Genomic DNA, 13,381 nt, shown 5'->3' on the forward strand with positions numbered 1-13,381 from the left:
AATAGAGTTTTAAGTAAATTGGAGAGCGGAAGGAAAATGACTAAAAACTGGTGTAAACGGCTGTTTCATATGCTGACATGATTAAAGGTCTAGTAAACAGTAACTTCCACGTTGTAGTTTATATTATGAGCTCATAGAAATAAATCAACTCCAGCTGACGTAACATCCTACTGCTCCCTACAGGAGGTCTGGCTCAGTCAGATTACCCACCAAACCAAAGTTGGTTCTGTGAACGTTCCCAGAACATTTATTAGGTTGCCCTAAAAGTTCTAATAAGACAGAATCTGTCCATTCGCCTGACGTTGGAAGAATGTTCCCAGAACACATTTTGTTATTACTTTACCTGGTAATAAGAACCTTAAAGGAATGTTCTGTGGTGGTTGATACAGATGTTGTGGACAACATTTTAGTGAACGTTAGGAGAACATTCCAAGGATATTTCATTTTAAACACTTTCTGGAAAAACAGCATTATATTTTCTGCGATGTTATCATCGTAATGTTAGATAAAACCCTAACTAGACCTTAATAGGAATGTTAGCTAACATCCTGGGATTGTTCCCAGCTTGCGGGGTAGTCACTGCTATCAGAGCAAGGCTTCCTGTCTCCGTTTCATCCTGCTGTAGAGTGTTGACAGGTCTGAGGCGGTGGATCTACTACTCGTTGTAAGTCGATCTGATAATAGTCTGCTAAATGACTAGAATGTAAATACTGTAGGGGAATGTGACTGTTGAAAGGTTTCAAATATTGAAGGTACAGGAGTATATACAGCACCGTCGGAAAGTACTCAGACCCCTTGAATTTTTCCACATTTTGTTATGTTACAGCCTTATTCTAAAATGGATTGAACAATGTTTTATCCCTCATCAATCAACACACAATACCCCATAATGACAGAGAGAAAACTGGTTTTTAGAAATGTTTGCAAATGTAAAAAGATATATATATATAAAAAATACCTTATTTACATAAGTAGTCATACCCTTTCCTATGAGACTTGAAATAGAGATCACGTGCATCCTGTTTCTATTGATCATCCTTCAGATGTTTCTTCAACTAGATTGGAGTCCCCCTGTGGTAAATTCAATTGGTTGGACATGGTTTGGAAAGGCACACCTGTCTAATTAAGGTCCCACAGTTGACAGTTCATGTCAGAGCAAAAACCAAGCCATGAGGTCAAGGAAATTGTCCGTATATCTCCGAGACATGATTGTGTCGAGGCACAGATCTGGGGAAGGCTACCAAAAAAATGTCTGCAGCATTGAAGGTCCCCAAGAACACAGTGGCCTCCATCATTCTTAAATGGAAGAAGTTTGGAACCACCAAGACTCTTACTAGAGCTGGCCACCCAATCAGGGGAGAAGGGCCTTGGTCAGGGAGGTGACCAAGAACCTGATGGTCACTCTGACAGAGCTCTAGAGTTCCTCTATGGAGATGGGACAACCATCTCTGCAACACTCCACCAATCATGCTTTTATGGTAGAGTGGCCAGACAGAAGCCACTCCTCAATAAAAGGCACATGACAGCCTTCTTGGAGTTTGCTAAAAGGCACCTAAAGACTCTCAGACCATGAACAAACAAGATTCTCTGGTCTGATGAAACCAAGATTGAACTCTTTGGCCTGAATGCCAAGCGTCATGTCTGGAGGAAACCTGCCAACATCCATACGGTGAAGAAGGGTGGGATGTTTTTCAGCAGCAGGGACTGGGAGACCAGTCAGGATCGAGGGAAAGATGAACGGAGTAAAGTACAGAGAGTTCCTTGATGAAAACCTGCTCCAGAGCGCTCAGGACCTCAGACTGAGTCAAAGTTTCACCTTCCAACAGGACAACGACCCTAAGCACACAGCCAAGACAATGCAGGAGTGACTTCGGAACAAGTCTCTGAATGTCCTTGAGTGGCCCAGCCAGAGCCTGGACTTGAACCTGAACGAGCATCTCTGGAGAGACCTAAAGATAGCTGGGCAGCGAGAGAGGATCAGCAGAGAAGAATGGGAGAAACTCCCCATATGCAGGTGTGCCAAGCTTGTAGCGTCATATCCAAGAAGACTCAGGGCTGTAAGGTGCTTCAACAAAGTACTGTGTAAAAAGTCAGACATACTTATGTAAATGTGATATTTCTATTTTTTATTTGTAATAAATTCACTAAGATTTTTTTTAAACTCTGTTTCCTTTATCGTTATGGTGTATTGTGTGTAAATTGATGAGGGAAAACAATCATTTTATCAATTTTAGAATATCTTTGTAACTGTCACACCCTGATCTGTTTCACCTGTCTTTGTGATTGTCTCCACAACCCTCCAGGTGTCGCCCATCTTCCCCATTATCCCCTGTGTATTTATACCTGTGTTCTCTGTTTGTCTGTTGCCAGTTAGTTTTGTTCCTCAAACCTACTAGCGTTTTCCACTTTTCCACTCCTGTCTTGTCTATATTAATGTTTTCTGCCCCGAGCCTGCCTGCCGTCCGGTACCTTTGCCCCACTACTCTGGATTACCAACCTCTGCCTGCCCTGACCCTGAGCCTGTCTGCCATCCTGTACCTTTGCCTGCCTGTGTTCGAATTAATCAACTTTTGTTACTTTGACATTGTCTGCCCCTGGGTCTTACCTTCAAATGTGATAGTAACGTAACAGAATGTGGAAAAAGTTAAGGGGTCTGAATACTTTCTGAATGCACTGTAGGCAGTTCCACCACAACAGGAGGCATGAGAGTCGCCAGCTGCTCATGAACCCATTAGGTATATCCAGAGATATATGCCAAAAAGACCAAATCGACAACGGCAATACAGAAAATGATGGTTTAATGTTATCATGGGGATTTGCTTGCCTAGAATAGAATATAACTTTATTTACTTTTAGGATATCAACATGGATTTTATGGTTCTTAAATATTTTGCACCATCCCTGTTTCCGTGATACAGTTGACTTCCTAAACTGTCCCTGTAGAAAACAAGAGGAGGAATCCAACAGCAGTCCAACAGCTCATCCCTGTTTCCGTGAGACAGTTGACTTCCTAAACTGTCCCTGTAGAAAACAAGAGGAGGAATCCAACAGCAGTCCAACAGCTCATCCCTGTTTCCGTGAGACAGTTGACTTCCTAAACTGTCCCTGTAGAAAACAAGAGGAGGAATCCAACAACAGTCCAACAGCTCATCCCTGTTTCCGTGAGACAGTTGACTTCCTAAACTGTCCCTGTAGAAAACAAGAGGAGGAATCCAACAGCAGTCCAACAGCTCATCCCTGTTTCCGTGACACAGTTGACTTCCTAAACTGTCCCTGTAGAAAACAAGAGGGGGAATCCAACAGCAGTCCAATGGCTTTGTACTGCTGTAATACAGATGACTGTGTGCCGTCAACATCCAGTCACTATGACTACAGTGCTTTGGTACCGAGAGAAAAAAAGAAACCTTTGAGTGCCATACAGAAAAAGTTAACTGTGGTTTTGTGAGCATGGGAAGAAACCTACTGTTTGTGCCACTCCTAAACATCTTATGACTAAAGTACCAGTGAAGTCAGATTCAGGCCTACAGTACTACTGTAATCAAAGGCATGTACTGTAAATCCTTTAACAAATATAAGACTCTTACCCTTTGGCCAAACTCTCCAGGTTCGCCAGGTAAACCAAGTTGACCAGTTGCACCCTGGGGGGAAAAGCGCTTGTCATTTTCTACTTCAGCTCTGACTGATAAAACTCCAGAGCTACTGGGCCTTTTTGCATTTATCTGTTATCTATACAGAGACATGTAATTGGGTCAAATATGAAGGTGGGGTCTACAGAGGAAGTAATAAATTGTGGTTCCTTACAGGGGGTCCAGGGGGACCATCAGGTCCTGGAGGGCCACGAGGTCCTGGCGGTCCCTGGAACATAGAACAGACAACAAGACATAACGGAGTCATAGTCCAGGTGAGACAGTCGTCACTTAGTAACAATATACTGTACGTCATAGGAACGTTATACTGTCCATGTTACTGTAGCCATTATTGTGTAGTAACTCAACCTCTGTACTTTCTAGTGTAAAAACATCATGACCTTACTTGAAACACTGTATGACTACAGATGGAGACTTGGCAATAGTGTTAAAGATACAAACCCATGCTCAAAATACTGAACAAAAAAATAGGAAAATAAAATGACTATATCCTTGTACTCACAGCCTCTCCTTTCAAGCCATCTCTTTGAACCTGCCAAAATAAAGGTGCGGTTTAAAGCACTTCTAAACAGGACTAACAAACAGTCATCTACATCAAATTTTAAATGTGTTTTTTTACTATCACTCTATGTTGTTGTATCAGGTTGGCACTTGGCATCCATGCTAGTGGAGTATACAGTACCTGACATTAAACTATACTGCATACTATGTTTAGGAACTCACCATATCCCCAGGCATTCCAGCAGGGCCCGTCTCTCCCTGCAAGACAGTGAAACCACCAAGGAAATTAAACACTTTCGAAAGTTGTCTCTTTAAATCGTCTGTGTGGTTTATGGGGTAATATTTCAGATGACACAGAGACGTTAATCATTTCAATGACAAGGGAAATAGTAGTTTCCGGGATGCAGTGTTAAGTTTAACTTTTCATACAGTGCTTGAGGTGTGTGTGTGTGGAATTGTGTGTCCCCACAAAGTTAGCTGTACAAGAGTGTGTGTGTGTGTGTGTGTGTGTGTGTGTGTGTGTGTGTGTGTGTGTGTGTGTGTGTGTGTGTGTGTGTGTGTGTGTGTGTGTATTATAGTCAGACAAGTGTTATCAAGACAGATAGATGAGTGGGCTGCCTTCGATGGTTAAAAAGAGGGAAAACAGAGGAATGTCTGGAACACAGACACAAACTTAACAGTTCAGTCTGACTAAGGCTTTTACAGATAAAGTCTATTTTTTAAAGGTTTACCTGCAATGATTGTGATATTATGTGGTTGTTTTACCTGCTAATGCACTGATTGCGAGTCACTCTGGATAAGAGTGTCGTCTTATCAATCCTAAAATGATGCATAGCACATCACCTCATGTTTGATGTGTTTTCTTGATTGTTCTTTGAGGAAAGTTTTGCTCCAATTCACATGTTGTGTTGTTCATGATCACGTGTTGTTGTACGGTGTTTAATAGAGAGAAGACCTTTTCCCCTTTCAGGCCAGCGGCTCCAGGTGCGCCAGTCAGTCCTCCCAAACCCTAGACAGCGAATCCAAACAAACAGCTTTCAGAAACGAGACATAGACTACCAGCGAAAGGATCTTTCTCTCATGTAAACATTGGGATGCTCCCTGCAAAACATTATCAGAAAACGATAACTCACATCTTTTCCAGGAACACCAGGTTTTCCAGGGAATCCATCAATACCTTTGTCACCCTGTAAGGATCAAGGAACCGTGTTCAATGGAAAATAGAAAGGGTCTTCTAGGTACATAAGAAATGAGATTCAAAAGTAGCCTGCTATGACTAACAATAACCTTGCCACAGCTTCCCAGCTGTTCTGCATTCTATCCAAGGCCGTTTTGTTTCAAAAGAACATCAGGGCTCCCGAGTGGTGTAGCGGTCTAAGGCACTGCATCTCAGTGCTAGAGGTGTTACTACAGACCCTGGTTCGATCCTAGACTGTATCACAACTGGCCGTGATTGGGAGTCCCATAGAGCGACACACAATTGGCCCAGCATTGTCCGGGCTATGGGAAGATTTGGCCGGGGTAGGCAGTCATTATAAAATAAGAATTTGTTCTTAACTGACTTACCTAGTTAAATATATATATTTTTAAATTGTCAATATCAGCAGGTAGCTAGTACTGACTACATCACACATGTCTCACGTGTCTGTCAGGCTTGGTGACTCTTCCATCTGCCAACAACATGGATACCCCTGACCACCAGAAGCCTCTCCTAACGACCACTTCCTATTCTGGACCACCACTTCCTGTTCTGAACCACCAGTTCCTCAGTCACCTCCAGAGAAGTAAACGCTTCTCCAGACGTCCATTCTCTCCGAAAACAGAATGACTGGCTGACTGATGGCTTTAACACGACAGCTCAGAAACACAGAAAACATAGCCACCATCATCATCATCGTATTCCTACAGGACCCCACTGTTGAGTTGTCAGATCCTGCTTCATGCTGGTATGTTTTTCAAACCTGCTGCATGGCTTTGGGTCAGCGTTGGTGGGGAAAAGCCATGTGCTAAATATATAGACAGTACTGTACACCGTTTATTATTCTTAACTTTATGTGCAGACAGAGATGCACAGTATGTCAACGACCAACGGATGCGGTACAGGTATACATGGCTTATGAGTGTGTAATGAAGTCCTTATGTACTGTAGGTGTTACCGTTTTCATCTCGGTTGGCAGTTCATTTCATACAACCCATCATGTAAATAAAACCCTTCTCCCTTAAATCCGATCTATCTCTATGACACTGACCAGCACGTCTAAATCCTATCATCTCACATCATCACCCAACGCCGAGGACAGTCTGTGTCTCAAAAGCCTAATAACAATCATAGACCTCAACGACCCACTTGACATACTGTGTGAAGCCCAGTAGGCCAGGAATCATATAGACTGCTGCATTTTGGGTGCTACGTCAGTATAATCATTATAATCACAGGCCGCAATCACTCTGAGGGATTGAGGGAGTGTGTTACATCCTAGTCAATGGCCATCCGCAGCAGTGAAAGTCTATATTTCAGGGACCCTTAAAGGAGGCATTGACACACAGTACTGTGGGCCGCTATCCTTGAATGAGTGTATTAGGATCCGCCCCCTCAAGCCCAGGACAGGAAGTGTGGAGAGTGCATCAGGGAAGCCAGTTCACATCTGTCTGCACCATTACTCCCTTCTGAGATGGAGGTCTATATTCCTTCTCAGAAACGATGGACTTAACCCTTAAATAGGAAAAAATTCTGTCAATTGTTAAACATTTAATTACCTTTATTTAAATTGGTATACCTGCAGGGAATTGGTATACCCGCATGGAATTGGTATACTCACATTTGCACATTCCAGCTAGGTGTGTCTGCTATTTTTAAAGTTAACCAAACCTGCTGGAGCTTTCTATTCTCAACTCTGTACATGCAGTTATATTTGATTTCTTAACCAGTCATGCTTGTGATGACCTATGACACTTGACGATCATGTGAATCAAATATAGGACATGTAATAACACTTACCCGTAATCCTGCAGATCCTTTATCTCCTTTCAAACCTTTTTCACCCTAACATATTACAACACAGACATACAGTCACATCCAAAGACTCTTTTAGAAAACATAGGTTTGTCTGAGACAAAAGCATTCATTTCTTTGGCTTAAATATATGTGCTATTTTTTTTACTGTAACTTCTACTCACACCGACGCCTCTGGGTCCAGATAAACCAGGAAGTCCTGAGTCTCCTTGAATTCCCTGTAGGAACCAAAGGACCAGACATTATATTGATGGATAACAGATGCAATGTTATTACCCGATAATTTCAAGTTGAGCAGTAATATTGCCCGTTAGGTCACATGAGGGGAGAGAGATTAAAATGTGTGAAAAAACAACAACATTTTGCTGTGTCTAACTTGATAAGATAACTTTGAGGAATATGGATTCTGTAGAGGCCAATTAACACCCAGAACAGCAACAACACCGGTTAGCATTGTGACCCTCTTGGGGAACCCTGACCCCTGACCTCTGTTCTGACTGAGCCAAATGTGGGAGAGTCAAAGTGCAATGGAAAGCCACCAATGGCCTATGCTAGGCTCCCTGAAGAGCAATGGGTTTAGCTAGGAAGTACAGTAACAGTCAAAAGTTTGGACACACCTACTCATTCAATGGTTTTGTAGAATAATAGTGAAGACATCAAAACTAGGAAATAACACATATGGAATCATGTAGTAACCAAAAAAGTGATAATCAAAATATATTTTATATTTGAGATTCTTCAAAGTAAATACCCTTTGCCTTTTTGACAGCTTTGCACACTCTTGGAATTCTCGCAACCAGCTTCATGAGGTAGTCACCTGGAATGCATTTCAATTAACATGTGTGCCTTGTTAAAAGTTAACTTGTGTAATTTCTTTCATTCTTAATTCATTTGAGCCAATCAGTTGTGTTGTAACGAGGTAGGGTTGGTATAAAGAACAGCCCTATTTGGTAATAGTCCACGTCCATATTATGGCAAGAAGAGCTCAAATAAGCAAAGAGAAATGACAGTTCATCAATACTTTAAGACATGAAGGTCAGTCAATGCGTAAAATATCAAGAACATTGAAAGTTTCTTCAAGTGGAGTCAAGTGCTATGATGAAACAGGCTCTCATGAGCCTGGAAAGGAAGACCCAGAGTTATCTCTGCTGCAGAGAATAAGTTCATTAGAGTTACCATCCTCAAAAATTGCAGCCCAATTAAATGCTTCACGGTTCAAGTAACAGACACATTGCAACATCAACTGTTCAGAGGAAACTGTGTGAATCAGGCCTTCATGGTCAATTGCTGCAAAGAAGCCACTACTAAAGGACACCAATAATAAGAAGATACTTGCTTGTGCCAAGAAAGACGAGCAATGGACATTAGACCGGTGGAAATCTGTCCTTTGGTCTGATGAATCCACATTTTTGGTTCCAACTGCTGTGTGACACAGAATAGGTGAACTGATGATCTCCGCATATGTGGTTCCCACTGTGAAGCATGGAGGAGGAGGAGTGATGGTGTGGGGGTGCTTTGCTGGTGACACTGTAAGTGATTCATTTAGAATTCAAGGCACAATTAATCAGCATATCTACCACAGCATTCTGCAGCGATACTCCATCCCATCATGTTTGCACTTAGTGGGACTATCATTTGTTTTTCAACAGGACAGTGGCCCAACACACCTCCAGGCTGTGTAAGGGCTATTTGACCAAGAATGAGAGTGATGGAGTGCTACATCAGATGACTTGACCTCCACAATCACCTGACCTCAACCCAATTGAGATGGTTTGGGAAGAGTTGGACCGCAGAGTGAAGGAATAGCAACCAACAAGTGCTCAGCATATGTGGGAACTCCTTGAAGACTGTTGGAAATAATTCCAGGTGAAGCTGGTTGAGAGAATGCCAAGAGTGTGCAATGCTGTCATCAAGGGCTCAAGTGTGGCGCAGGGTTCTGAGGCACTGCATCTCAGTGCAAGAGGCATCACTACAGTCCCTGGGTCGAATCCAGGCTGTATCACACCTGGCTGTGATTGGGAGTCCAATAGGGCGGTGCACAATTGGTCCAGGTTTGGTCATTGTAAATAATAATTTGTTCTTAACTGACTTGCCCAGTTAAATAAATGTACAAATTAAAAAAGGCAAAGGGTGGCTACTTTGAAGAATCTCAAATATATTTAGATTTGTTTAACACTTTTTTGCTTCCTATATAATTCAATGTGTCATTTCATAGTTTTGATGTCTTCTCTATTTTTCCACAATGTAGAAAACAGTTTAAAAAATAAGGAAAAACCCTTGATTGAGTAGGTGTGTCCAAACTTTTGACTGGTACTGTAGGTAGTGAGTAAACTCACCACAATACAAAAGTATTAGTATCATCAAGGAATTCACAGTTACAAGGACATGCTATGTTCAGGATTTTGTTTGATATAAATGACTCATTTCCCTGGTGTACAGTCTAAAAAACATTACATTTCCAAAGGTCTGTCAACAGGGGGCTCTTGTCCATGCTAGTCTGAGCTGAGACCTTCTTTTTGGCTGGGAGTCTGGGACAGAGTGGTCACACAGCACATTGGCCAAACCTAACCACTCTCTCTCACCCCTCTTCCCCTCCCTCTCTTTCCTCTCTCTCCTCCCCCACTTGCTTTCTCTCACCCTTCTCTCCCTCCCTCTCCAGCTGCCTCAGACAAAGGAAGTCAGCCAACCAAGTCAGTGTAAATCAATAGCAAGCATAGAGGTAATTGTCTATCAAATGTCAAACGCCCACCAAGACACAGAACACAAAGAACAAGGCTGTCTTTGATATCAGAGTAGACAAAGCCAAATAAAACTCTTAACTTTAAACTCTAACCAAACCTGTCACAAATCTAACTTAACCTGCCACAAATCCAAACACAAGACAAGGGTTTGCAAAGAGCAGATTGCATGTAGTCATGAGAGTACATTACCTATTGTATACTGTCCGACACCTATATGGAATCAACAAAGAGAACTAGAAGGATCACCCACCTTTGGTCCCAGAGGTCCAGGAAATCCCTGATCACCTGCCAGCCCAGAATCACCCTGTCACAATAAAGCAGAAACATCCAGAAGTTAATCAGAAATGTTTACATCATAACTTATTGTAGGATAATCTTATTGTAAGGTGGTTGTCTCATACTCTTTCTCCTTTAGATCCATCTTTCCCAGCAAGACCTGCCGCTCCACTGGTTCCCTGGAAGTAGTTTTAAAACAAAATCATCTAAAAAGTCTATTATTGTTGTCTACTGTATGTGTCCAAATGTAGAGTTTGCTTGCAGACAAGCAGCAGAAGAGATACTCGCCTCACCATTTAATGAAGCACCTCTGTGACAGACATGTCATGAGAGGTACAGAACAGGGGAAAAGCATCCGTATCACAACTCTTTAGGATCATCTCACCTTCTCCCCTTTGGATCCTTTGTCACCGGATGTCCCCTGGCTCCCGGGATCCCCCTGTAGAGAGAGGAGAGGAGGTTAGAGTGGCTTGACACCGGTGATGCGTAGGCGTAATAGTGTAACAACAGATGCAGACAGCGACGAGGTGCTGTGAGACAACATGGTCGGGTTCATTTCCTGAACAGGGATTAGTAGATTACTGTTAGAACATGTAGTACACAATAAACACATAAAAACAGACTTCGGGACAAAACAGAGAGTTATTCACATAAAGAATGCACACACTACGTAAACAAGCAAGGGCAAACAGCTAGAACAGATTCAACTTTTGAGCAATGGCGTTGGGGGCCAAACTATGTTAACAGCGGTGCAGTCCGGTTCTCCAAGACCAGCAGTGTTCTCCACGCAGAGGTCAGTTCATACACACGGGGCAAACTCAACCCCAACCTCAATCTCAACGAATAATTGCTTTTAAAATGCTCTATAGCCTTTCAACATCCTAGTTTTGGTTTGGGCTCTGATGTCATTCTTTGCGCCAAGGAATCCCTCCAAAGAATTAGAAGAAACCAAAAAAACATATGAGTGTTTAATTACATAGTGCCCATAAGCCTTCAACCACCAGAGACTTCACTTCATAAACCAATGTACCCTTTCATTACTCTCAGAGCTTGTACCACTTTGACGCATTCTTCATCAAAAGAGAGAAACAATTCAACCAAACGTCTTCATACAACCGCCTATAATGAAAATACATGTTACACAAAATAGTTTAAATTGCTTTTGTACAATTGTCTAGTCTAGTCTGTTGAGTATACCAAACATTAGGAACACCTTCCTAATATTGAGGCACCCTCTCCTTTTGGCCCTCAGAACAGCCTCAATTCATTAGGACATTCATTGGATGCTGGCCTATGTTGACTCCAATGCTTCCCACAGTTGTATCATGTTATCAAGTTGGTTGGATGTCCTTTGGGTGGTGAACCATTCTTGATACACATGGGAAACTGTTGAGCGTGAAAAATCCAGCAGCTTTGCAGGTCTTGGCACAAACCTGTGTGCTTGGTACCTACTATCATGCCCTGTTTAAAGGCACTTAAATATTTTGTCTTGTCCATTCACCCTTTGAAAGCACACATACACAATCCATGTCTCAATTGTCTCAGGGCTTAAACATCCTTCTTTTTCTCCTCCCCAGTGGTGGAAAGTACTTACTGTAAGTAAAAAATACTTTAATGTACTACTTAAGTAATTTTTGGGTGGGTATCTGTACTTAACTACTTATATTTTTGACAACTTTTGCTTTTACTTCACTACATTCCTAAAGAAAATAATGTACTTTTTACTCCATACATTTTGCTGATACCCAAAAGTAATCATTACATTTTGAATGCTTAGCAGGACAGGAAAATGGTCCAATTCCCGCACTTATCAAGAGAACATCCCTGCTCATCCCTACTGCCTCTGATCTGGTAGAAACACTAAACATAAATGCTTCATTTGTAATTTATGTCTGAGTGTTAGAGTTGGCCCCTGGCGATCCAATAAAAGAAATTTGAAATAATTTGTACTTTCACTTTTGATACTTCAGTATATTTAAAACCACATGCTTTTAGACTTTTACTAAATCAGTATTTACTGGGTGACTTTCACTTTTACTTGAGTCATTTTCTATTAAGGTTACTTTTATTCAAGTACGACAATTGAGTACTTTTTCCACCACTGCTCTTCCCTTTCATCGACACTGATTGAAGTGGATTTATTGAGTGACATCACTAAGGGATCATAGCTTTCACATGGATTCACCTGGTTAGACTATGTCATGGAAAGTGCAGCTGTTCTTAATGTTTTGTATAGTCAGTGTATTTTCTATAGTAGCAATCAGAGCATGAAAAGGGATGAATTCACTTTTACCACTTACAGTCAATGTGCCAGCATGTCAATTCTGACCCCGCCTGTGGGTGTACTAAGTTTTGCAGTCTGCTTAAAAAGTTGACACAAACGGAATTGCAAAAACCCTAGGGTAGAAACATGGATTTTCCAGAAATAGAATGAAATAGAATAGTCATGATATTTCTATGGGTTTTGCAGATAGAGATAGATTAATAGATAGTTCAGAAGCAGAAAACACCACGTGTTTGGTGGCTGTTCATCTCCAACTCGCCCTGGAATTCCACCACCACACCATGTCTGCAAATGAATAAATTGCCAGGATTCAGGCATGCATCTTTTTTAAGCTAAGGGCGGCTGCTTGTGTTGTGAGTCGACATGGCTGGAATGTGATTCTATGACGTTGAGACTGTTAACCTGATCTTGGTGTCGGAACCTAATATTTCCAAGTCCTAACACTCTGGATATCAAAGCAGGAAGTTACACTGCCTACATATTGCCTACATGTTGAAATTACAGCACACTACAGGTGCAGCTGTCAAAACCATAACATAACTTTAATTGCATTTCAACCATAGATGCGAGAAGTGTGGCCTTGCTTTCCAGCCTACACTCTGGCCATCTTATTAAGGATCCTCCGCGGGACTAGTCCTGGATTCACACAGTATTTCAAATATTTCAAATACTTTGAGCACTTGATTGAGCCCTGCCTGGAGTGTCAGGTGGTTTTGGAACTACCCACCAGGAAAGCTCATTCAAGCAGAGAAAAAGCATAAAAAAGGACACAAATCTTATTTGAACCCAGATTTAGTGTGGTCTGGACTGGCTGTATGCTACATGCCTGGCCTGGTCTGGGCTGAAGGGGAAATTATAACCTATAGCTTCCAGCTGGCAATGCCACGTAGGGCCGACCCAGTGTGTGTGTGTGTGTGTG

At 41.9% G+C, this 13,381-nt stretch overlaps 1 protein-coding gene across 4 annotated transcripts in view; it reads right to left on the minus strand.

Moving 5' to 3' along the window:
- LOC115128524 (collagen alpha-1(XXII) chain-like) overlaps positions 1-13,381 on the minus strand; it is a 77,718-nt gene that overhangs the window by 25,813 nt on the left and 38,524 nt on the right. For 3 of the 4 annotated variants that reach the window (XM_029658426.2, XM_029658425.2, XM_029658428.2), the window contains 11 exons: positions 10,564-10,617; positions 10,304-10,357; positions 10,153-10,206; positions 7,326-7,379; positions 7,147-7,191; positions 5,282-5,335; positions 5,104-5,157; positions 4,371-4,406; positions 4,150-4,179; positions 3,802-3,855; positions 3,585-3,638 (listed from right to left, as the gene is read on the minus strand). In XM_029658426.2, coding sequence (XP_029514286.1) covers positions 3,585-3,638; positions 3,802-3,855; positions 4,150-4,179; positions 4,371-4,406; positions 5,104-5,157; positions 5,282-5,335; positions 7,147-7,191; positions 7,326-7,379; positions 10,153-10,206; positions 10,304-10,357; positions 10,564-10,617 — 543 coding nt within the window. The remainder of the gene's footprint in view (positions 1-3,584; positions 3,639-3,801; positions 3,856-4,149; positions 4,180-4,370; positions 4,407-5,103; positions 5,158-5,281; positions 5,336-7,146; positions 7,192-7,325; positions 7,380-10,152; positions 10,207-10,303; positions 10,358-10,563; positions 10,618-13,381) is intronic. The other variant, XM_029658427.2, reaches the window with a different exon arrangement.

This window comes from Oncorhynchus nerka, linkage group LG4, assembly GCF_034236695.1.
Source record: "Oncorhynchus nerka isolate Pitt River linkage group LG4, Oner_Uvic_2.0, whole genome shotgun sequence".
Lineage (NCBI taxonomy): Eukaryota > Metazoa > Chordata > Actinopteri > Salmoniformes > Salmonidae > Oncorhynchus > Oncorhynchus nerka.